Source organism: Vigna umbellata, chromosome 8 (genome assembly GCF_029865625.1).
Source record: "Vigna umbellata cultivar VRB3 chromosome 8, Vumbellata_1.0, whole genome shotgun sequence".
In the NCBI taxonomy this organism is placed as follows: Eukaryota; Viridiplantae; Streptophyta; class Magnoliopsida; order Fabales; family Fabaceae; genus Vigna; species Vigna umbellata.
In genome coordinates this window covers 44,495,039-44,520,795 of record NC_142172.1, presented here as the reverse complement: position 1 = coordinate 44,520,795, position 25,757 = coordinate 44,495,039, and the positions used below count along the sequence as shown (strand labels likewise).

The following is a 25,757-nucleotide window of genomic DNA, read 5'->3' as shown; positions in this document are numbered from 1 at the left end:
TATTTATTTACTTTAAAAAAAACTGTATATGCATAATGATAATATATTTTATTAGTATCTACTAAGAATTTAAGGTAAATTATAAATCTTATATATTAGTAGAAAATATTAAAGTGAAATATATAAATATTAAAAAAGCCGTAGATTTATTATTTTAAAATTTTAGATTAAAAATATTTTTTTGATTTTTTGTATGAATTTGTTTTGTTTGTGAATGTTTTTACAAAGGATTTTTTTTCGTAGATAGGTGAAATCTTTATCATTCTATTGTAATTTATCAAAGAAATTAGCGTAATTAGCAAATTGTAGAAAAAATACAAAATTGAGTGAATGATGCTTCGAGAACATTACTTTGTCCTGAAGGAGTTGTATTTACAAATGCAATTTCAATCTTTAATTTTTTTTTTTATAATACAAACACTGTGTTTAAAATACACAATTTCATTTCATTTTTTTTTATTGAAGTTTTATTTGGTAAGCATGGTTTCTTTTATCTTTTTTATCTTACATAGTTCGACTTTTGAGTTGTATTAATCAAACACATGACATAAGTACATAAAAAATAGAAGCAAAACTTCAAATTTCTAATCCTTTCATTAAATGAAACCACATTGATTTCCATTTTTCTCTTAACTACTCCAAATTAATCAATCCCTTTTAACAGATAACACATTAAATAAAGAGAGCCTAATTTCTCGTGTAATAGAACAAGTTACTTTAAAATCACATAAGAATTTTTTTTTCAAAACGGTCACATTATTAAAAATGAAAATTACTCATAGATGATAGCCATCTACAAAGTAAAGATATATTTAGAATAAAGCTAACATATCATCGTGGATAAAAGTCACTGATAGACATTTCATTGATAGAAAATGGTATAGAAGCAATGACAGAAGAGTTGGAACTTGACCCCTGCTGTTGCATGACTATTTTTGGATCTATTGCATGGGAGAAAAATGCTGGTTCTTGAGGAGATGGCAATTCAAGTGTCAGATCATTAAGATAAGAAACAACTTCTGCAATTGTAGGTCTTACGTCTGGATTTTCTTGGACACATAATAAACCAATTTCAATGCAACGAATCACTTCACTTTGAAAATATTTTTCTTTCATATTTGATTCAAGTATACTCAATGGTGTTCGATTCGTCCAATTTGTCCAAACCTGCAACGAAATCAAAGTAATTAAATATTGAAGTTGTTGCATTTTTTTCTTAGATTATATATAGGAAATGATTATACTCACATTGGTCATCAAGCCTTCTTCACCTTGGTTTGGTCCATAAGAATTTCCATTTTTCTTACCAGTAATAATCTCAAAAATGATAATTCCAAAACTAAAAACATCTGATTTTTCGGAGAATTGTCCAAACATTGCATATTCAGGTGACATATAACCACTGTAAAAAAATATAGTCAAATCGTATCACGTAAAAGACTGAAAAAAAAATTAATGAGTTAGAATTCAAAACTTACTATGTTCCAACTATTCGATTAGTTTCCACGCGATTTTGCTCTATGTCTATAATTCTAGCCAATCCAAAATCTGAAATTTTAGGATTCATATTTTCATCTAATAAAATATTACTTGGTTTAAGATCACGGTGAATAATTTTGAGTCGAGAATAGTCATGTAAATAAAGAATTCCAAGAGCAGTTCCTTTGATAATATTATAGCGTTGATACCAACTTAACTTCTCTTCTGGATTTCCTGATATATCAAATAAAAAAAGATAAGTAAGTAATATTTTACGTCTATATGTTAAGTTGAGTTACACAAATGAATAATTTAAATTGATTGAAAAGTTTAAAGTTAAAAATTGTTTACCAAATAAAAAGTAGTCCAGACCACCTTTTGATACATGCTCGTAAATAAGGATTTTCTCTTCTTCTTCCAAACAAAATCCTACCAACGCTACAAGATTTTTATGTTGGAGTTTGGCTATCAATAAAATTTCATTTTTAAACTCGACTGAACCTTGTCTAGAACTTGTTGAAAGTCTTTTAACAGCTATATGTCGTCCATCAATAAGAATACCCTGTAAACAAAAACCATAATTTTAAAAAATTAACTAAAATATAAATTTATTATACAAAAAACCATTATTTAAAAAATATTACTAAGATATGAATTTATCATATTTTCTTACCTTATAAACCTCTCCGAATCCACCTTTTCCAATCTTGTTCTCAAGGGAAAAATTATTTGTTGCTACTTGAATGGTGGCCAAAGCAAATTGCAATCCTTCTAGAGTGGAACTTTCTTCCCCAACTGAACCGATATGTATGAACTATAAGTTTATGAACTTTTTAAAGTCTTAGAATCAATAATTAAAACTGAAGTTTCTTTTAGAATTGTAATACATACAATTTTTTCTAAGAAGAATCTTACGAAGCTTTCTCGCTCTTCTCCTGAGAATGTAGTAAATTAGACTCAAGAAAGTCGCCAAACTAACTATGGGAACAACAATTAAGGTAATTGTTCGAGATCGACTTCTTTCATTTTCTGCACAAGAAGTTTATATGTCATTCGTATACAAAATTATAACATATGCGATTGATTGCGGATAATAATAAACAGAACTGCATTCTACAAGACAAGAAAGCAAAATCAGTGAAAGGATATATAATAAATTAATGATAATACTAATAGTCAAAGCTCAAATCTTAATTCAGCCATAGAGATGATAGAAGCATATAATATTAAACATAACTCACCTCCTGAATTGGCCGGAGGAACGAGTCCTGCCGGTGATGGTGTTGGTGCCGTTGAAAGGGATCGAAAAAAAGGGTAAATTTCGAACCTGATGATGCAGTTCGGGTAATAAACTCTTCCTCCCTGGGATCCTGCACAGCAGTCCGGAAGATCCAAGTTTATCAAGCTATCCAGACAGCTTCTGCAATCGCCGGGAGACAGGTCTTGTGTGCACTGAGTAAGACAATAGAGCTTCTGAAATATGTCTATGCTTGTTTCCCTTGTGGCGAACTTTTTAGAACCAGTAGGAAAATGGGCTGCTTCATCCGCAGTTTTGTTCATGGTGTCATACAGTAAAATCTTGAAGCTTTCTTGGTTGGTCATATTGGTGGGGTTCCAAAGGGCATAACCAGCTTGCATGGTTAGGGTGGAGAAGAAAGAACGGTTGGAATACCTAACTATGCACTCATCGTAATACACCACTGCTGCTCTGGACAAGGCGCAGTCTGCGGATAGTCTCTGTGTTCCGTTTCCGACACAGTGATTACACATGTCGGAGGGGATGTCACCCCTGCACATGAATAATCCGTAGACTGTGTAGGAAGAGTTTGTCCCCGTGATGGTGTTGTTGAAGAATTGGACATTGTTGGAGGCTTCAGAAGTTAAGGAAGAGAAGAGGGTTGTGAGGTGGCTTTGGAAGGTGCTATTGGGAATGAATTTGTTTGTTGAACAAACTTGGTACTGATAAGAAAGGCCCTGTGCTCTAATGGCACAGAAGTTGAAAATGATAGAAAATATAAAGGGTATCACGTATTTTAGATACGAAGCCATGGATGAGTTCAAGAATGGTTCTTTGAGTATGGTTCTTGTGATGAGATGGAGTAGAATTTAAGGGTCACGAAACAAAGACTTTTATCTATTATACTAAATTTTTTCTTACCCGTAACTCGGTCTTAAGAGTATGATATAATAAATGGTAACGGGTTCTATTAAATAATTTCTTTAGGACGCTGACAACCGAATGAAAAACATAATCTTTTTCAGGATCATGTTAACAATTTTTTTATTGTGACTATATATTTCAAAAAGATGAATCACGAATTACCACATATATTATTATAAAAATTTGTCAAAAAGAATTTGTTAAAAAAAAAATTTCTTTTTTTTAATAGTATTTTTCGACCAAGATATGTTAACAACTTTTTGACAATAGACTGTGTTATTATTTTATTAATATGTATATTTGAAACCGAACAATCACAATGTGTTATCACAAGTTAACACATTGTAAAAAAATTATTAAAATAACATTTTCTTTCTCGTATAGTATACTTTAATAATTTAAGTATATGTTATTTTTGCTTTGATATATTAATAATTTTTTTAACAATTCTTTTACAATTGTCATTATTTGATTAATCCCTATATTTTTGAAAGAGACACATCACAATGGTAAAAAAATTGTTAAAAAAAGATTTTCCTATTCCTACGTCATATTTTGCTAATTTTGTTAAAAAAATCAGGAAAAGCAGTACAATAAGAAAATTGCCCAACATTGCACCTTGTATAGTATGAAATATTAACCGAGCGGTTACAAACAACCAACCGGATATTTAGGTAATCTGTTTATATCTTATTCTGTTTATATTTTATTGGGTTTATATCAGCTCAGGATCCATGAGGTAAATTATAAATACAAAGCCAGGGCCAAAAGCCAGGTACGTTTTCACTTACGCATCATTCACTAAATATTCAACCAAGAGCCGAGGCTCTTCAAATCACACGCCTAACTTGAGCGTCGGAGTACCTTTTGCAGGTACATCCACCCTCGTCAAGAAGGAGACCGATCGGTTTGCGCCAACACCGATCGGCCAACAGGAGGAGTTTGGAAGCGAGCGAGCGGCCCAGACGTGTCAGCAGGTTAGTCTCTCGGTCCCTAAAAGTATCCACCGAAACATTTTGGCGCCCACCGTGGGGCCGAGCGGCAAACCCAAATGGTGACCACGAGGAGCATGGAGGAAGAACAACAGACCAGAGATTTGATAGCGCAGATGCAGGCGCAAATACAGGCACAAGCCAGAACCATACAAGCACAGACGCACGCACAGCAAGAGATGCAACGAAGGCACGCAGAAGAGATTACAATGTTGAGAGCAGAGCGCGGTCGTGCCGAACAGTCCGCGCAGCACTCGGAGTCTACAGCCGATCGGGGTAACAACCGACACAATGATAACGCTGGAAGTCGTACTCAGCAGCCATCTCGGCATACTGACCCGAACGATCGGGGAAGAAGGGAACCATCCCCCTTACGAACCGATCGGCCCTCCAGTCTGCTCCCTTTCACTGCGGTCATCATGCAAACTCCAATGCCAGAAAGGAACCCTCCTGTATTGGATAAGTATGATGGCTCGACAGATCCCGACAATCATCTCAGGATTTTCACCAATGCAATGGTGTTCTACACGGACAGTGATCCGGTTATGTGCAGAGCCTTCTCCTTATCACTCAAGGACGAAGCATTAGAGTGGTATAACACTCTTCCCCCAAACACAGTGGATTGCTTCGCCACTGTGGAAAACCTTTTTAAAAGGCAATACGCCTCCAATCGTAATCAGGAGGTAACGCCCGCGGAATTGGTAAATACTAAACAGGAAAAGGGAGAAACTTTGAAGGCCTTTATGAAAAGGTATATGGAAACTGCACGACGAGTCAAAGAGGTAAGTCAATCTTTTATCATCACCAATTTGCCTTCCTGTCTAAAACCAGGGTACTTTGCTGAGAAATTGTATGCACGACCGCCAAAAACAATGGAGGAGCTCCAAGAACGGATAGCCGAATTCATCCGCATGGAGGACATGCGAATTTCACAACGAAAGCGACAACAAGAAACTGAGGCAAGTGGAGGGAGGAAGGACGGTAAACGACCGTTCGGCAATAATGGTAAAAGCGGGGAGCTTTCCCGAACATTTAAATTTAATCACTATACACCCCTCAACACACCTAGGGCAAAAGTTCTTGAAGAAGCTCTAAACGCTGAACTTCTCACACTCCAAACGAAGCCATCTCCAAGATACGCAGATGAAAGGAAGAGTTGTCATTTCCACCAGAATCGGGGGCATACCACAGAAGAATGCATTACGCTGAAAAACGAAATAGAACGTCTCATTCGGGCAGGACACCTCCGTAATTACATACAAGAAACAAGAAGAAGTCCCGAACGAGCGTATCGGAAGAACGAACGCAGACGAGACTATAGTCGCAGTCCTGCTCGTCATCGTGAACGATCGGTTCGCGGAGTTATAAACTGAAGATAGCAATCCAAATCTCTATTTAATGTCATCTTTAAATTTTTGATTTAGACTTTTGTTATTAAACTTTCGTTGTGCAATGAATAAAACCGAGCAATTCACGCTCGATCATCGGTTACCAATGTCGATCAAGAATTTCAACCAACAGAGGTAAAACCCTCTCAAAGCCGAACGGTAAAGCCCGTTCCCTAGGAAGCACTCCTAGGTCGGAGACCGAGCGGTAAATCCCCCTCGGGAGAGAGGTAAAACCCTCTCAACGACGAACGGTAAATCCCGTTCACTAGGAAACAATCCTAGCTCAAAACAGAGGTAAAACCCTCTCAACGCCGAACGGTAAAGCCCGTTCCCTAGGAAGCACTCCTAGGTCGAAGACCGAGCGGTAAATCCCTCTCGGGACAGAGGTAAAACCCTCTCAAAGCCGAACGGTAAAGCCCGTTCCCTAGGAAGCACTCCTAGGTCGGAGACCGAGCGGTAAATCCCCCTCGGGAGAGAGGTAAAACCCTCTCAACGACGAACGGTAAATCCCGTTCACTAGGAAACAATCCTAGCTCAAAACAGAGGTAAAACCCTCTCAAAGCTGAACGGTAAAGCCCGTTCCCTAGGAAGCACTCCTAGGTCGAAGACCGAGCGGTAAATCCCCCTCGGAAGAGAGGTAAAGTCCTCTCAAAGACGAACGGTAAATCCCGTTCACTAGGAAACAATCCTAGCTCAAAACAGAGGTAAAACCCTCTCAACGCCGAACGGTAAAGCCCGTTCCCTAGGAAGCACTCCTAGGTCGAAGACCGAGCGGTAAATCCCTCTCGGGAGAGAGGTAAAGCCCTCTCAAAGACGAACGGTAAGTCCTAGGTTAAAGTTGAAGGTCGAGAGGTAAACCCCTCTCGGTTAAAGAGGAAGGTCGAGAGGTAAATCCCTCTCGGTGAATGTCGAAGGTCGAGAGGTAAACCCCTCTCGGTAAATGTGGAAGGTCGAGAGGTAAATCCCTCTCGGTTAATGTCGAAGGTCGAGAGGTAAACCCCTCTCGGTTAAAGTCGAAGGTCGAGAGGTAAACCCCTCTCGGTTAAAGTGGAAGGTCGAGAGGTAAATCCCTCTCGGTGAATGTCGAAGGTCGAGAGGTAAACCCCTCTCGGTAAATGTGGAAGGTCGAGAGGTAAATCCCTCTCAGTTAATGTGGAAGGTCGAGAGGTAAATCCCTCTCGGTTAATGTCGAAGGTCGAGAGGTAAATCCCTCTCGGTTAAAGTAGAAGGTCGAGAGGTAAAGCCCTCTCGGTTAATGTCGAAGACCGAGAGGTAAACTCCTCTCGGTTCCTGTTGAAGGACGAGCTGTAAATCCAGCTCGGTTAATGTCGATCGTCGAGCGACGATCGTCGAGCGGTAAAACCCGCTCGCTTATTGTCGAAGACCGAGAGGTAAATTCCTCTCGGTACCTGTTGAAGGACGAGCTGTAAATCCAGCTCGGTTAGTGTCGATCGTCGAGCAGTAAAACGCCAACGGTCTGTCTTTACATGGAAAAAGTTCTAAAAAGAACTCTCTTCAACCACCGACAAGAGCGGCAGAAGCTCACCAATACAACAAACACACCCTCCCTCAAACTCATAAGTCCTATAGTTAACCACGGCTAAAGCCAAACGCTTAACTCGGACTTGGGGGGCATAATGTATAGTATGAAATATTAACCGAGCGGTTACAAACAACCAACCGGATATTTAGGTAATCTGTTTATATCTTATTCTGTTTATATTTTATTGGGTTTATATCAGCTCAGGATCCATGAGGTAAATTATAAATACAAAGCCAGGGCCAAAAGCCAGGTACGTTTTCACTTACGCATCATTCACTAAATATTCAACCAAGAGCCGAGGCTCTTCAAATCACACGCCTAACTTGAGCGTCGGAGTACCTTTTGCAGGTACATCCACCCTCGTCAAGAAGGAGACCGATCGGTTTGCGCCAACACCGATCGGCCAACAGGAGGAGTTTGGAAGCAAGCGAGCGGCCCAGACGTGTCAGCAGGTTAGTCTCTCGGTCCCTAAAAGTATCCACCGAAACACACCTGAATCATTTTGAGGAGACTTTTGGTCCATCTTTATATAATAAAAACTGGAGAAAGAAAACAGTACAACAAGGAAATTTTCCACACATGGAGTCGAGTCCGTCATTCTAGGAAGACTTTTCATCGTTTATTTTCTCGCGTGTTCCAAACGTTTCCACGCAAAATAGTCTTTCGTCATCTAAGATAGGTATTTGTTGGTATTTTTTATTTTATTATTATAAAATCATATTTTTCTTTCAGAGATTTCTATAGAAAATATTAAAATTATTATTTACTTTTCCATTTACTAAAAAAATCAAACGGGAAAAATAAAAAAATTACCTACTAATATTTTATGATTATTCATCTCAATTATAGTTTCGGCTCTTTGAGTTTTTTATTATCTATTTTTCTTATTTTAATTGATTGTTTATGCCTTTTTAATTAAACGTTTTAAAGTTAGATTTTTTCAATAAATAGGTAAAGTTCTAAGATGATTTAAAAGGTCAAAATTTTGATTAATTTAATTGTAGCTCTGTGATTCTGTCGCCGTAACACTCAGGGAAATGAGAAAAATACGTATGACATAGCATTATGTGCGAATGGACAGTTGTCGTTCATGCTCTTAATATATACCAAATCAAGTTTTTAGATGCTCTTAAATATAAGGTTAATGTGATTGATCACAACCTTGGCCTCAAATCATTATGAGATTGCAAAGATAAAAATTAGGAGTAAATAAGGTGGTATATTACCCTAAATTTTCTACTTTATTAATTTAATTATTTTCTATTGATAAAAAAGTTTAGAAATTTTAGGTGCAGTGAATATTGGTCTCAGTAACGAAAATATGATTGGGTGCAGCCCATTCATACTATATATCTCCCACGTTGAATAATAGATTTTATTAATGGGTAGAATTTAGGTCAGGTTTCATTTACCAAAACTGGAACTGAGGTCTCCATTAATCCATTTCTTACAACTCTCTTAAACATATAAGAAATTTCATAGCCTTTTTCATAATTTACATTTTTTCTTTTCTTTTTCATCTTCTGCCGCTTCATTTACTATACCAAAACTCCATCCAAGAAACTCAATTCATTACTTTTCAATTTGTTAGATAAATTTTGACATATATACATGCTCTGTCAAACAGAATTTATTTCTTTCAACTAGTTTATTACTAAATAAATCTTAATTTAATTCAAAGATATTTTGGTAGGTAAAAACATGTTAGTCCTATTCTACGCTACAATATAAATAAGCTTAAATCGATATAATATGTAGATTTATTGAGATATTTATTTGATAAAATAATAATTGTACTTGAAAAAATATTATGTGTGTATTACAATATGTATATTAAATTATTTCATTTAAAATCAAAATGAATTTTGTTAGCACTATTTACATTTTAAAAGTAAATATTTTATTTTATTTTTTATTTGTTTACTTTTTAAAAATATGTTTGAATATATATTGGTTCCAAATCAGATTAGGTTTTACCTAAAAATTGCAAACCACTTAAAATATAAATAAGAATGGATCAGCACATATTTATTAGGAGATTATTTGGTCAAGTTTACTGGCCCGTTTAGAAACTTGTATCAAAAGTATTAATAAAATATTAATAAATTGTATATTTATAATAAAATTTTAAAACATAAAAATTAAAAAAGGTATATTTATAATATACTTCTACATATTGTATCTTATAGTTTAGTGAAAAAAAATTCATTAACTATTTAGGAATATGTTTTACAAAAGTTAGCCAGAAAATTAAAACCAACTTGAATTGAAAGTTGATAAGCAGCAGATTACAAATATCTCGTAAAATTATGCTACAACAACGAATAAGAAATAGACATTTAACATGATCTTTTATATAAATTTTAATTTATTTTATTGGAAAAGTATATTTTTCAGTATTTTATAATTTTCCAGTAAAAAAGTATGGACGTTATGTTTACTCCTACCATTTAATTTCTTGTTGAATTTGTCATGGTATCTCAATTGAATGAAATTTCATTTATGCACTCTGACATCCTATTAAATTATTTAATGATGAAGCCAGATGCTTCAATTTAGTAGATTTTTTTTGTTACTACAGGAGCGACACACTCAACTGTTCTATTTAGATTAAGAAAAAAAAAAAATAGTGGTGTAAAAATAGGTTATAATCCGCGAGTCAATCTAGTTCATTATGGATTTGAGTTGGGTTGAATTTTAAAAAAAATGTAATATTTTTATGCGGATTAGTTTTCAACCCAGCTCACTTAAAACTCTACTCACCCAGGTTAAATCCGTGGTGAACCGGGTCACTAACCCACCTAATTTTTAGTTTAATTATTTATTATTTTGTGTTTCAATATTATTAGTTAATATTTTTTTATTATATTGTAAATGGGGATAAAAACAAGATGTTTTAAGAAAGAAAAATATTATATATTTATTTATTTAAGACTCAAATATTATAAATGGACAAGTGATACAACAAATTATTAATTTTAAAAACTTATTTGTTCATATTTTGTACTTGTTTTTGGATTACACTGAATTGTATGATTTTTTTTATTTTGAATTGTCTTTGGAGTTTTAACATCATTTTAAAATGAAATTTATTTATATTTGAATTAAAAAGAATTATAATTTTCTTTTAATTTTAAAAATTTATAATTGAGTGAGCTAGTGAGCCAACCCGTTTAACCTCGGACCAGGTTCAAATTTTTTCAACTAAGTGAGTAGTGTTGGATTAGCTCACTAAGTGAGTGAGTTGGGTATTTTTTCAACTATGTTAATTTCCATAATTCCGTTGTATTATAATTTACTCAACCGAAACCTATGTAATCAATGTTATTTACACGTTAATTTTCAAAAAGAGTTATACGAGGATGTTGGATTAGGAAAAATGGGTTATAGTATACCTAGTATAGGTTTTGTTGAAATGCAAAACTTACATAATGCATAGATATTTTAGGGCTAATTTGTTGAAAACTGATAAAGATAGAAACAGAAATGAAAATGCACTTTTTCACACTGTAATCAATCAGATTAGCGCATGCTCTCTTAGACTACCAAATAAAAATAACCTTATAAGATAGGATTATTAGGTTGGGAAGAAGATTAAACATGTTATGTATGCATTCAAATATTGCAGGAATAGGAACATCACCTTTGGCAGGAGAAGAACTATCTGGCTTGCGCGGCTCAACTTGAGAATTGGTCTATTTCTCCAATTTGATAGGTAAGATGAATCAAAACGAATTGAGCGTTGAAAATGTTAATCCAATCCACTTTGTTTTTGACATACCAGTAGACTGACTCTTGGACAGTGACCCACTTACTTTACCTTATATAAAATATCATAATACTACTTTAAATTCAAAACTTTAAAAAACAAATTGTAAAACATTCTACTTATATATATTATTTGTTTTATTTATTTTTAATTAATATAAAATTTTCAACTTAATTTTCTTGAATTCCTAAAATATTTTAATTATTTTATATTTTTTTTAAAATACTTTTATCTAAAGTCTAGAATTCTTTGAAAAATTGTTCTGACGTAAGTTTAGGTTTATAAAAATTATAACAGCTCCGTATTTATGTTATAACAGCCCCATCCCAATTAAATTTAGAAGCCTTACAACCCGACATTTTCTATTATTCTTGTGGAGACGGCTATTGTAGTGAATCTGTTAAGATGTGAAATAATTGTTGCCAGTTGTGCATTTAACATTTGGATTTTTTTAACACACTAAATCAATATGAATGAATTTATGAACTTCTGTTTGTGGATAACTTTCTTTTACATGAGTCTACCATGTTTAATGATTTTATATGCTTCCACTGACTCCCAACTTATAATAGTTTGTCAAAATAAAATGTCAATTTATATCTAGATATATAAAATAATTCCAGTTCACGTTATATTTAACAAGTTGTTGATTTTTTTTCTGATACAACCTGAGTTAGAATCCGACATTTGATAAAAATGAGCAATACATAAAAGAGGAAAAAAAATCCACAAAACTATATTATTTCCTCTCAAATTGGCCGCAACATGATTTCAATAAAGGGAATAACATAAATTAATGCATAAAGAGTTACAGCAGGGTCAAATGGACCATTTTATACTACCTATTTACAAAATTCTGAATTTTATTATTATGAAGAACTCAAGAATAATGTTCGAATTCTAATTATGATGAATTTTTGAAGAACTCGGTGATGCCCAAATTCAAATTTTGAGATTTATGATGAATATCTGAAGAAGTCAGTACCAAAATTGAAGTTTTACTGTAGCAATTTTCTAAACTTGTCTATTAGAAAATGTAAATGTTTTCATGGATTTGTTACAACTTAATGCCTATGGTTGAATTCTGTTTAGCACAAGCAACAAATAAGACAGCAAAGACTCTTAGCATTGTGTTATCGAGGAAAGAATTTAGTTAGAGAAATTTCGTTGACGGAATCACTGACATTATCGAATTCTTTATCGGTGGTGATGTTGACTTGTTGTCTGTTATGCTTAACATATCCTGGTTCATGAGGGCAAGGCAAGTTAATTGAAGGGTTATTGAGATAAAGCACAACTCTTGCCATTGTAGGCCTATCGTTTGGATCTTCTTGAACGCACAGCAAACCGATCTGGATACATTTCATCACTTCTTCACCACAATAAGCTCCTTCTATCTCAGGATCCAACACTTCTAGTGCTGTTTCCTTTCTCCATTTTGTCCAAGCCTACAATTCCCATATCTCAATCAATCAAATCAAACTCTCAATCCCATATTTTTTCTATTCACTAAATGTAAATAGAATAAATTTCCTACTTACATGTCTGCGGATGTCATCAATAACCTCTGGTTCAGACGAGCAACCTTTCCTCTTTCCATTAATAATTTCCAGAACCATAACACCAAAACTAAATACATCAGATTTCACCGAAAATTGTCCATGCATGGCGTATTCTGGAGACATGTAACCACTGTATATAAAACATGACAAAATGTGTCACTCAATAACAATGATAATGTTTGTCAGCTAAATCATAACATATTAAGTGAATGAAATAGAATCCATCTTACTATGTTCCTACAATTCTGCCCGTACTTGCTTCGATCTCATCTCCGGCAACAATTCTAGCCATTCCAAAGTCAGAAATTTTTGGATTCATATTACTATCTAATAAAACATTACTGGGTTTTAGATCACGGTGTATTATTTTTAAACAAGAATCTTCATGCAGATATAAAATTCCTCGTGCTATTCCTTTTATAATATTCAGTCGTTCAGACCACGATAGCAATCTTCGCTTCTTGATATCTAGCAATAAAGTCAAATTTTATAGAATGATCAGTGTTGATTTCAGATTAGAATAAACTATAAAAGTCATCATCATCCAAATATCTTTTGTTTATAATAGTTTAGAGTATCATACCTAATAAAAAATAATCAAGACTCTTGTTTGGTACATACTCATAAATGAGTATCTTTTCATCGTCTTCCAAGCAAAATCCGAGTAATCTTACTAAATTTCTGTGTTGAAGCTTAGCTATAACTTGAACTTCATTTTTAAACTCTACTGCACCCTGCCGAGAGCTTCCAGTAAGCCTCTTCACAGCTATTTCTTTTCCATCTGAAAAAATACCCTGAAAAATATACCGTTAGTTTGGAAAATAAGTATACAACTATTATCTTTTAACTTGGAACTCGGTAAATATTTACCCTGTAAACCTCCCCAAATCCGCCTTTGCCTATCATGTTTTCTTTAGCGAATCTATTTGTTGCAGCTTCAATTTTGACTAATTCAAATCGCAAGGACTCCAAAGAGGTACTGTCATTTCCAACTACGGCAAAGAAACTTCAATTCAGTTATTTAGCTAAAGAAAGTGCTTCTTGAGGTTATGAAAAAAAAAAACAAGTGTATTTTTTCTATATTACAGCTTTCTTTGAGAATATCGTGTTGAATCTTTGATTCTTTCCTTCGTAGAATACAGCCGCAACCAAAGGATAAAAGCACCAGTGAAACAACAATTGGAACCGTCACAATTATTGTTAGTGTCCTCTGTTTTCTTTTCCCTGCAAGAATATTAATACCTTGAATCATTTCTTGCAGCAAGAAGTACTGTTTATCACGCAACTAAAACAATATATTTCTCATGACTGATATTGCTCTGGAGTGATGAAATGGAAGAAAAGAGCCTGGCTGACAATAAAAGGCACAATGAATATATATTTCCAAGTCCCTGGCTATCATACAACTGATGGTTTCTCAAGGTGTTGTAGATATATCCTTGTCACGTCACAGTCATTGGTTGATAGTAACTTATTGTTGGAATATAAGTGTGAGTCTAAGTACTATTAAAAATGAGAAAGTAGAGTATTATATAAAAAGAAAGACTCGTTAATCCATTAACTTAAGATTTTGGGTAAAGAGTACTCATTAATCCATTAACTTAAGGTTTTGGATAAAGAATGGTATCAATCCCTTATATGATTGGGTTCATATCTGGTCTGTGTTTGTGTTTCTCCCGTTAACCCCTTTGTTTTGCCAAATTCCTTAACTTATCTCATGTCTAGTGTATGAAACAGTCACAAAATTGTGATAATGGTAATGATCTTAGACACCCTACGTTCTAAACAACTCAATATACCTGTTACATCATATAATTAACACTTCCAGAATTTTCTCTATTTTTCTGTTAATAGATGAGGAAACGGATTTCCAGAGAAAATCATAGCTATTAGCTACCTAACCTGGTGAAGCAAAAGGAGGAGGAATGTTGAGAAGTGGTGGAGGAGACACCAAACTACTATGTACCAAAAGGAATGGATATAATTCGTATCTAATACCACAACTGGGAAATATTACTGTTGCACCAGATTTTCCTGTGCAGCAACCGTTTGGATTGTTTGCTATGGCTTCGCTAAGACACCATCTGCACTTGTCTTTGGACAGGTATGGTAGGCACCAAACATAGCCATAAGACTTTTGGTTATCTGAGATATTCACAGACTTAACAGCGCATTTATCAGAAGCACTTGCTGCCTCATTTCTCAAATCGCTCAGCATATCCCACACAATAACGTTGAAGCGCTCAACCGGACCCTTATAGTCCTGATCATTCGTAAAGGAGAGTTTAGGACTTTCCTCCACAGCGGAGAAGAAAGAACTATCAGAGTAGCGCACATAGCACGCTTCGTACCATATAATAGCCTCTTTTGCAATGGTGCAAAGTGATGATAGAAGTTTGGCAGCTTCTGTCACGCATTGTTGGCAGAGTTTAGGGAAGCCTCTGGTACAAAGGAAGCTACCATAGGCAGTGTTTGCTGTGTGTCCACTGGCAACTGTGGTGTTGTAGAATCTGTCATGGTTAGTGGCATTGGAGGAGAGCCAATCTAGGAGTGTTTTGACGTTAGAACGGTAAGCCACGCTGTAGGAAGCAGAAGTGGTGTTCCTTGTGCAGTTATAAAAAGCTTTGGGATTTTCATGGGTAGCACCTTGGATGATATAATAAGGAGAGCAATGAAGAAAGAGGGAAAAGAAAGATAGGTGCAAAATGAAGAAGTAAAATGAAGCCATGTCTTTTCGCAAGGGAAACAAAGAGAGACAATATGGGGTGGCAGATGCATCTGCTTTCTTTATAAGCTTTCAAGTTAGCAAGTCAGAAGGGTATAATTATATATCATAATGTATATGTTGGGTTTTAAAGTATGATATATTTTATTTAGCATAAACTAACTTTCAGAAATATCTAATAAATCTAATTAATTAAATAATACATAAAATACTTCTAAAAAAATAAGATAGGAATTTATTTTTATTTAACTTATTTAACTCCTCCAACCAAATAGTGTTTGAGTCATAAAATTTCAACAAACTCCTCCTTGACTCAAAGTCATACACTAAGTTTTTTCGTCTTTGACCGTATCATCTAAAATTTCTTCACGTTTGGAAGTCCCGGTCACAATTTTTTGCTTAATCTTCATGTCCTTACCTTGTACCTGCATGTTGTCTTCAACTTTGTGCACATCAAACTGCTCTTTATCAATCAAATTCAAAGCATAGCTCTTGCCTTTCATTTGAACTCTGAATAATTCTTTATTATCTGAATCTTTAATCATGTAGGTTTTATCTTCAAATAGAACTTTATAGCATTTCTCTAGAAGTTGATCAACACTCAATTGGTCAATTTTAGGAACGTATAAAACATCAGTAATTAATTTCAAACTTGTGCAACCTTTGATCGCGATGGTTCCTTTGCCCTTCACTGCTATTTTTGCTCCGTTCCCAATTCTGACACTTGTGTTGTAGGTTGCATCAAGATCTTTGAATAATTCTCGATCATAAGTCATGTGATTCGTCCAACCACTATCAATTAGCCAACTTTCTATTGATCTTGCAGTAGCAAAGCAAGAAACAACAAAAAGTTCTTCTTCTTCACCTTCTTCAACAAGATTCTCTTGTGTTTTTGATGACTTGCAGCTTTTCTTCACATGCCTTAATTGTTCACATTTATGGCATTTCACATCTAGCCTTCATCAACACTTTGTATGTGGATGATTGTTTTTCTTACAAAAAGAGAGGATTTACCATCATTTTTGTGGTTGAAACTTACTGACTTACCCTTTTTTTTCCAGAAATTTAGCTTTCAAAGCCCCTTTATAACCTTTCAAGTTAGCAAGTCAGAAGGGTATAATTATATATGATAATGTATATACTACTTTTATTTATAGATATAGTGAGTATGATTGCAGCAAGCGCACTTGTACTTTTATATTTCCTTGCAAGTTAGAAACTCAACTTTTTTTTCTTTTCTTTTAACTCATGTTCTCCCCAATCTTTTCATATTGAACTCCACCTTCAAAGACCCTCGTGACAAATATTACAGCAATTATGAAAAATGTATCACCGGCCCACTTAGTTCGTGCAAAGCAATCATGGAGACACAACCTGGATGAATTTCTTTAAAATCTCCGCATAATTCAAAACTTCTGATCTATTTTTATTTAGAATCATGGGATACACCTTGAAAACGAATATCTCTTTACCTAATTAACTACACTCCACTTTAGTTAAGTTAAACAAAAATGAAATTGCTTAGTTTGAACCTTTTATACACTAAAAAGACATTTTATGAAAAAAGACTGATTTTGAAGATTATTCCGATTGATCAAAATATTAATAGAATACATTTATATAAGCATAAAAATAACATATGTTTCAGAAGACGTAATGAATCATTTCTAGATAACGTTATTTTGATATATATGCGTGCATTTGGTTCGTCATTCTCCAAAAACATTGTATCTATACTTTGTTCAGCTCCACTTCAACAAGCAAATATATTCGTTCCCACCGCTGTTGTGACATCAAGTTGGGTTTTAGGTTTGTCGTGACATTAAGGTTCGTGTTGCATCTTCTTTATTGTGGACCCAACACATTTCATTCATGGTCCTCCCATTTTCTCATAAATGTGTTCATTTTGCGATCATGCTTTTCTGACCCTACCAATATTCTTTCACAAATCTGAAAATATGCACAACCAATCAATCGTTTTTAATGAAAGATTTGTTGTGTCAGTGCATGTTCATTCCTATGCCAATCGAATTGAATGTTCTGTCATGCCATCACTCGTCTTGTCCCAATCCTACTTAGATATAATCATGGTGTCCACTACACATTCAATATACTCATATATTACCAACGTGCCTCCATTCGATGAAAATCAGCATTAGCTCATTGAACCTAATGCAGGCCATAAAACCCTAGAAATTACGTGATTCACAATGTCAATGTCCATTTCTCTGTTTTGTTATTGTGGTCTTCATCTACACACAACTAATATGAATGCATCTAATGATTTTGTTTTGAGAATATAGGGTTCTTCCAATTCAAAATCCAATAATGGCATTCTCTCTCAACATTTTGTCAAAGCCTGTAATTAACAATTGTCCACTAATCAAATCAATGTCGTTATCATCTCGACGTAAATCAATCAATCTTTGCATACGATTTCCATAATAAATTAGAAGACACGTAATTTCTCCTTATATGATACAGAAGGAGAAATTTTTCTCCGTCCACTGATTCTTTCTTGACCATGATTCCAACACATAATATTGTACAGAAAATAGGCCATGCATTATATATTCTTGAGGCATGTATCCACTGTTTTTGGGACTTTATCTTCTTCTCGCTGTTTGACATCATGTAGACTAATGAAATTTCAGTATGTATATTTCTTTCGGTAAAAGTGATTATAAATAATATATCTATAAGTATACCTCAAAAACAATCGAGGTGTCCATTCATCTAGAGCCAATACACTGTTGCATGTTATATATTCAGATAATCTAATCAGATACTAAGACTAATGACTTACCATTATTTAACAGAGCCCCACACACATACATTATACATTTTTTTTTTACACATTCTTTATAATTTTATTTTTATTTTTATTTTTACAATAACTATACTTTTATGAAAACTGTTATTTTAATGTTATGTAGTAAGGATATTTATGTAATAACATAAATATCTTAGATATTTTAGACAGTTAAAATATCAGTCAAAGCCACTAACCACACTTTTAGGTAAGGTGGTTATTTTTATTCTTTATAAATACAGTGACAGGACCCAAGTCCAGGTACGTTCTCTTTATGCTCTAGAGATCCTGAATAATATTTCAGAGCAGTATCCAATTACTCTCTTGAGAGCTTCAGCTCCATAATTCACATCTGACTTGAGCGTCGGAGTATCTTTGCAGGTACCTCCCCCTCCTTTGGCGAGTATGAAGGACAACAATTGAAGAAGTACAAGCATCCCAGACAGCCAAGAGCAACAGAGACACACAGGAAGAAACACACAGGAAAATGTACACCGAAACATTTTGGCGCCCACCGTGGGGCCGAGTGCCAACCCAAAGAAGCCACGAGAGGAGCCTCGGCCTTGACGAAACCCTTCTTCAGATAAAGCTACTGCCGCATCACGGCCAGGAATCTCCTCCGCGAGCCATTGACGCCACCGCGAGCACCTCTGCGAAATCGCGCCATTGAGCACCTCCGCTAAATCACACCCTTTGCGGGAGAGAAAACTTCTTTCACTGCCTCTTTTAATGTCGACGCCGTCACCCCAGTTTTCCCTTCCATTTGGAGGAAACAACAATGTCCCAATCCAATTATACAAGAACGGGTTGAAGACTGATGCAGGGACTGTGACGCATCGGAACTGTATCTGGCTTCACCGTCTCCTTTGTCGGTAAACGTGGGAAATCTTCGTCGGAGAGGGCTGCCGCCTTCATCATCGCCGCTGCGAAGATCAAAACCACAATTCCAATCAATGAAAACCCAATTACAATAGAAATCCCTAATTTTCCAATTTCCACAAAATCCAAAAACAATCCCCAAATCGGGTCCACCCATCAGCCTCCGTCGCGCCACCAGGCACTCCTGTTGCAGGAGCACCGTTAGGTCATCCCTATCATCTCCATGATCGCACAATTCGCAAACCGAAAACCCTAAATTCCCAAACTCGGGGACAAGCCATTTCGGCGCCTCCAAGAAAACCGCATTGCCAAACTGATCGCAGACCCATTCTCCACGTCTTCCGCAACAATCGCGCCATCCACGCGTGATTCGGTTCTTCCTCCACGTCATTCAACCCAAATTCTAATCCCTAAAATTCAACCATTCGGCAATTCGACGTTCCTGCTCCTACGCTCGACGTTCGGCCTCGACGTTCCTGCTAATACGCTCGACGTTCGGCCTCGACGTTCATGCTCCTACGCTCGACGTTCGGCCTCGACGTTCCTGCTCGCACGCTCGACGTTCGGCCTCGACGTTCCTGCTCGCACGCTCGACGTTCGGCCTCGACGTTCCTGCTCCTACGCTCGACGTTCGGCCTCGACGTTCCTGCTCGCACGCTCGACGTTCGGCCTCGACGTTCATGCTCCTACGCTCGACGTTCGGCCTCGACGTTCCTGCTCGCACGCTCGACGTTCGGCCTCGACGTTCCTGCTCCTACGCTCGACGTTCGGTGTAAGATCCTTGAAAATATTTGTATGTTAAAATGTAAGATACATGAAAAAAAAAAATTATAATAGTAAATTTTAACATTTTATTAGTAATAATAATTTTAATGGATAGAAAAATGTAAATTTTTGGATATAAAGTTATAGTAATTTTAGAGGGAGAGCTTCAAATTTTTGATAACTTATTTAGGATTTTTTTTAGAAATGTGAATAGTGAATAGTAAATAGTAAATAGTAAATAGTGAATAGTGAATAGTGAATAGTTAAAAAAAAAATATTAAAATAAATTATGGAAGAGAACACTCCACGTAGAAGTAATCATTCAGAGATAAGAATGGTGAATAAAAAATAATTTTTGAATAGTAAAAATGAATAGTAAAAGTGAATAGTAAAAATGAATAGTAAAAATGAATAGTAAAATTTTTGGCTATAAATAGCCAAGGGGGGGAGGCTGAAGATTTACACCAAAATTCTAGAGAAATTGTGAGAGAAGAGAGTTAGAGGAAATTCTAGTTAAAGAGGGGAAATTCTGGAAGTTTCCGGAGAACGGTTTGAGAAGAGGAAACTAAGTCTGGAATAGAGGTAAGGGAAGCTAACTTTGAGTATTTCTTTTTGTATTATCTTGAGTCTTGAATATGCTATATTTTTCTTTTGTCTGATTTTAAATCTTAAATATGGAGTATTTTGTTTCTGTATGATTTTGAATTTTAAATGAGAATATGTTTTTTTTGTGTGTTAATATCCAAGTGTGATAATTGTAAAATGTGATATTGATTATGTTATGTCAATTGTATGTTATTAGTGGTTTATTTTTTTTATTTTGGAAGGATTAGAAATTGTCTAACCGGCTCTGCCAGATTCAATTTCTTGTTTCCCCAAACATTTTATTGTTTTCCTTATTTATTTTTATTGTATTTTGGAAGGATTAGAAATTGTCTAACCGGCTCTGCCAGATTCAATTTCTTGATTCCCCAAATTTTTTTTTATTTCCTTCCGTATTTATTTTATTACATTTTTGGAAGGATTAGAAGTTGTCTAACCGGCTCTGCCAGATTCAACTTCTTGTTTCCCCAAACTATTTATTTCTTTACTTATTTATTTTATTGCATTTTTGGAAGGATTAGAAGTTGTCTAACCGGCTCTGCCAGATTCAACTTCTTATTTCCCCAGAACATGTATTGTTCTTGTTATTTAATTATATTGTATTGATGGATGGATTAGAAGTTGTCTAACCGGCTCTGCCAGATTCAACTTCTTGTTTCCCCATGAATTTTTATATTAAGATTATTTTTATGATTGTCAAATATTGTATTCTTCTATGACCATTTATAGTAATGTTTTATTATTGTTAATTGTTTATAATTATCTTGTATGAATTCTATTATGGATGTTTATTGTGATGATTTTATTGAATGAGTTTGTTGGCTGAAATTAATCTTGTTGGAAGGTTTGGAATAAGGGTTCTGTAATAGCTTGTATATGGGTATTAAATATATATACAGTGTTTGAGGTTGTTGTGAGAGGAAGTAAAATTAGGCATTTTAAGATTTAGAGCATAAGAAAACAAGGTAGATAAATTAAATAAATAAATTGTTAATTATTGAAGGCCTCCCTTTGTTGGTAGGATAGAGGAACCTTAAAAACCTGAGTTGGCACATCCCTGATCATAGAGCAGCCCTGGCCTGGTCCAGTCAGTTGTGACTAGTCATATGTGCTGGCGTCGAAGGTGAGTTTGATGCGTTCAGACATCTGGGTCCTCTCCGGTGACCAATTGGGGTAAAGAAAAATCCCTACTAGGATGAAAATAAAATAAAACAAGTTGATTGTAGATGCATAATATTATCATGGTAAAAATTTCATATATATTTTATTTATCATTACATTGAGCCCATACTTTAATATGTAGTTCCTAAGATATGTTGATGTATTTTGGTTGATCCATGATCTTTGTTTGGTGAAAATATGTTGAGTTATACTCGTTATGGGCAAAATGAGTTTATAATATGAAGCATGATATCTGTCAATGTGTTTAATTTATCGATACCAAAACGGGTTATTATGAATTCATGATTAAAGAATGAACATGATTGAGTTAGGTGGATAAGAGGGTATGAATTGTTGGTTTTTATGAAATGTTGGAGTGGATATGAGAAATCATTACTTATGAAATGATGTTTACTACCGGGAGTAGTATGATCGAGTTATACCATGAGAGTTTGGTATGAGCAAAGTAACACCTGAGATTTTTGGAAGCAGGCAGAGAGGGGTCTGACCATAAGGCTTCAGAAATTAAGACATAGTATGTAAGTGAGGCTTAAGGAAGCAGGCAGAGAGCGGTCTGACCATAAGGCTTCATGAGTAAGCATGGTACACTTGTAAGATTTATGGAAATGAGAAAGATGATTTTGATAATGATGAATTAATGACATCGGAATAATGATATTTTATCAATTGCAGAAATACCTGATTTTAATATTTTTGTTACAAGTTTAATGATTTTATGATATGGTTGGCTTACCCTTATTTGTTTGTACTATGATCATATAACTCATGTTATATGTGATTAGATAATGTTGCAGATGCGGTTGAAAAAGCTTAGAGATGAGAGAGATGCGAGGAAAAACTTTCAGGGATTTTTGTAAAAAGAATAAATTTGTATTGGGAAGATTATGTTGTGTAAAATTTATAAGTTGAAATTTCAATGGTGAAGACTATATTGTTTAAAGTTTGTAAGTTTGGTATTGTACTTTGAAGTAATTGAAATAAAGTTTGATTGTTTATATGAGATATCAAATTAATTTAGTCTCTACTATCAGTAATACCCTTTAAAATATTCGGGTGTTACATTATGGTATCAGAGCAATGGTTTTCGAAAGTATTTTGGGACTATGGGGAGTGAAATTATTATTCTTAGTAAAACTATTAATGATTATGATGAAAATGACTATTTGGAGGAAATTGATATCATATGCTAAATTGTATTGTTATCTTTTTGAAGAAATCATTTAAACTCGACAAAGATGCAGCAACAACAAGTTGATCAAGTACCTCAAAATCATTCTAGCTTGAATGACTTCTTAAGGCATGATCCAACTAAATTTAATGGGGAGGCTACTCCTGATGAGGCTGACTCTTGGCTAAGGCAGAACGAGAAGATTTTTCGGGTAATAACTTGCTCAGAAGAACAAAAATTAACTTATGCATCATTTCTTTTGGTGGGTGAGGCTGAATATTGGTGGGAAAGTATGCAACAGTTGATGACGGTTCGTGGTGAGACTGTGAATTGGGAGAACTTTAAGATAAGGTTCTTGGAAAAATATTTTCCAAACAGTGCAAAATTTGCAAGGGAGGCGGAGTTTCTGACCTTACAACAAAGAAGGTTATCAGTACAAGAGTACGTAGTAAAATTTAATTATCTCTCGAGGTTTTATACTCAGAATATCACAGAAGAATGGAGATGTCGAAAATTCGAGGGAGGACTAAGGCATGAACTGAAGAAGGTACTTATGCCATTGGAAATACAAGATTTTCCAGCATTGGTAGAGAAAGCCAGAATGATAGAATTGTTGGAGTTTGATCCAAGTAGAGTTTCCAGACTTGCAAAGGGAGAATCTTCAATGAAATTCAACAAGAAACCTTATGAAAAACCACAATTATCATATCGAGGAACAGTGAAGTGTTTTGAGTGTGGAGGGGCACATTTCAGACGTGACTGCCCTAAACTTACTGGGGAAAGAATTGAAGGGAAGAGATGTTTCATCTGCAATGATCCGGGACACTTTGCTAATGTCTGTCCAAAGAAAAAGAAGGTGGGAGAACCACAACAACAAGATTCTGCTGAAGTAAAGCCCCGGGCAACAGGAAGAGTATTCGCAATGTCTGCAGAAGAGGCTACTAAGCCAGGTACATTAATCTTACACACCTGTATGCTGTTAGGAGAATGCGTATATGTTTTGTTTGACTCTGGAGCCACACACTCCTTTATATCCCTAGCATGTCTAGAAAGACTCGGATTACCGATGCTTGATCTAGGGTGTGAATTAGTAGTTTCTACACCAGCATCGGGACCAGTTACGACCAGTTCAGTCTGTGTCGGATGCCCGATCCAAATTGCAGGACGCAAGTTCAAAGTGAACTTGATCTGCTTACCCCTTCAAAATCTAGACATTATTTTAGGAATGGATTGGTTGACTGCCAATCACGTTCTTATTGATTGTGGGAAACAAAAGATAGAGTTTCTAAATTTGAACAATTTAGAACTAAGCTCAACTCGAGTCGCTGCGAAGGATATCAAAGATGGAGCTACCTGCTATGTGGTGTTAACTCAGGAGAAAAGAGAGAATACTGAAGAACAAATCATCGGAATACCTGTGGTAGAAGAATATGTTGATGTTTTTCCAGAAGAAGTGCCAGGTTTACCACCTAGTCGAGAGATCGATTTCACAATAGATCTAGTGCCCGGAGCTGGCCCGGTTTCTATGGCTCCATACAGAATGGCTCCTGCCGAACTAGCAGAGTTGAAAAAGCAAATCGAAGATCTGTTGGAGAAGAAGTTTATCCGTCCAAGTGTGTCTCCATGGGGAGCTCCTGTATTGCTGGTGAAGAAGAAGGATGGAAGTTCAAGGTTGTGCGTGGATTATCGACAGTTGAACAAGGTTACAATAAAGAACAAATATCCTTTGCCAAGAATCGATGATCTATTAGATCAGTTGAGAGGAGCAGAGGTGTTTTCAAAAATTGATCTCAGATCTGGTTACCATCAGATTCTTGTCAAGACGGAAGATGTACAAAAGACGGCTTTCAGATCTCGCTATGGACACTTTGAGTACGTGGTAATGCCGTTTGGTGTGACGAATGCCCCAGCAATTTTTATGGACTACATGAACAGAATATTTCGGTCATGTTTAGATAAGTTCGTGGTAGTATTTATCGACGATATTCTTATCTATTCAGAGAATAAGGAAAAGCATGCAGAACACTTGAGGGTGGCGTTGGAAATTTTAAGAAAACATCAACTGTATGGGAAACTATCAAAGTGTGAGTTCTGGATAGAGAAAGTACAATTTTTGGGTCATGTGATTTCTGCTCAAGGAATCTCAGTGGATCCAGCAAAAGTGGAAGCTGTGCTAAAGTGGGAGCGGCCGAAAACTGTAACTGAAGTACGAAGTTTTGTAGGATTAGCCGGTTATTACCGACGTTTTGTCGAAGGGTTTTCCAAGATTGTAGGTCCTCTAACTCAGTTAACTCGTAAAGATCAACCATTTCTGTGGACTGACAAGTGCGAAGCCAGTTTTGAAAATATGAAGCAACGACTAACGTCAGCACCAGTATTAATCATTCCAGACTCTAGCAAATCTTTTGAGGTGTACTGCGATGCGTCATATCAAGGATTGGGGTGCGTTCTAATGCAAGGAAGGAGACCTGTAGCTTATGCATCTAGGCAGTTAAAAGCGCATGAGAAGAACTACCCAACGCATGACATCGAACTTGCAGCAGTAGTATTTGCATTAAAGACATGGAGACACTACCTCTATGGGGCAAGTTTCCAAGTTTTTAGTGACCATAAGAGTCTAAAGTATTTGTTCGATCAAAAGGAATTGAACATGCGACAAAGAAGATGGATGGAATATATGAAGGACTATGACTTCGAGCTTTTATATCACCCAGGAAAAGCCAATGTGG

General features: G+C 35.4%; 2 protein-coding genes across 2 annotated transcripts; both read right to left on the bottom strand.

Annotated features, from left to right (window-relative positions):
- Window positions 1-756: 756 nt before the first annotated feature.
- LOC124825831 (cysteine-rich receptor-like protein kinase 25) lies at window positions 757-3,543 on the bottom strand. The gene is made up of 7 exons (XM_088096173.1): window positions 2,721-3,543; window positions 2,371-2,508; window positions 2,153-2,274; window positions 1,831-2,041; window positions 1,479-1,713; window positions 1,249-1,402; window positions 757-1,167 (listed from the first exon to the last, which is right to left on the bottom strand). Exons 1-7 carry the CDS (start codon window positions 3,526-3,528, stop codon window positions 832-834), a joined length of 2,004 nt encoding a protein of 667 aa, XP_087952299.1. The 5' UTR covers window positions 3,529-3,543; the 3' UTR covers window positions 757-831.
- Window positions 3,544-12,047: 8,504 nt separating this feature from the next.
- Window positions 12,048-15,675, bottom strand: LOC124825828 (cysteine-rich receptor-like protein kinase 25). Its single transcript, XM_088096172.1, has 7 exons — window positions 14,797-15,675; window positions 13,981-14,118; window positions 13,765-13,886; window positions 13,478-13,688; window positions 13,125-13,362; window positions 12,874-13,024; window positions 12,048-12,780 (listed from the first exon to the last, which is right to left on the bottom strand). Exons 1-7 carry the CDS (start codon window positions 15,620-15,622, stop codon window positions 12,466-12,468), a joined length of 2,001 nt encoding a protein of 666 aa, XP_087952298.1. The 5' UTR covers window positions 15,623-15,675; the 3' UTR covers window positions 12,048-12,465.
- Window positions 15,676-25,757: the final 10,082 nt, after the last annotated feature.

Coding starts and splice junctions, on each gene's coding strand:
- LOC124825831 (XM_088096173.1), bottom strand. CDS start 3,528: ATGGCTTCGTATCTAAAATACGTGATACCCTTTATATTTTCTATCATT. Junction 2,509..2,720: donor TCCTCCGGCCAATTCAGGAG/GTGAGTTATGTT, acceptor CTTCTTGTGCAG/AAAATGAAAGAAGTCGATCT. Junction 1,168..1,248: donor AAGAAGGCTTGATGACCAAT/GTGAGTATAATC, acceptor ATTTCGTTGCAG/GTTTGGACAAATTGGACGAA.
- LOC124825828 (XM_088096172.1), bottom strand. CDS start 15,622: ATGGCTTCATTTTACTTCTTCATTTTGCACCTATCTTTCTTTTCCCTC. Junction 13,363..13,477: donor TCTTGATTATTTTTTATTAG/GTATGATACTCT, acceptor CTTTATTGCTAG/ATATCAAGAAGCGAAGATTG. Junction 13,025..13,124: donor GGCAGAATTGTAGGAACATA/GTAAGATGGATT, acceptor TTTTATATACAG/TGGTTACATGTCTCCAGAAT.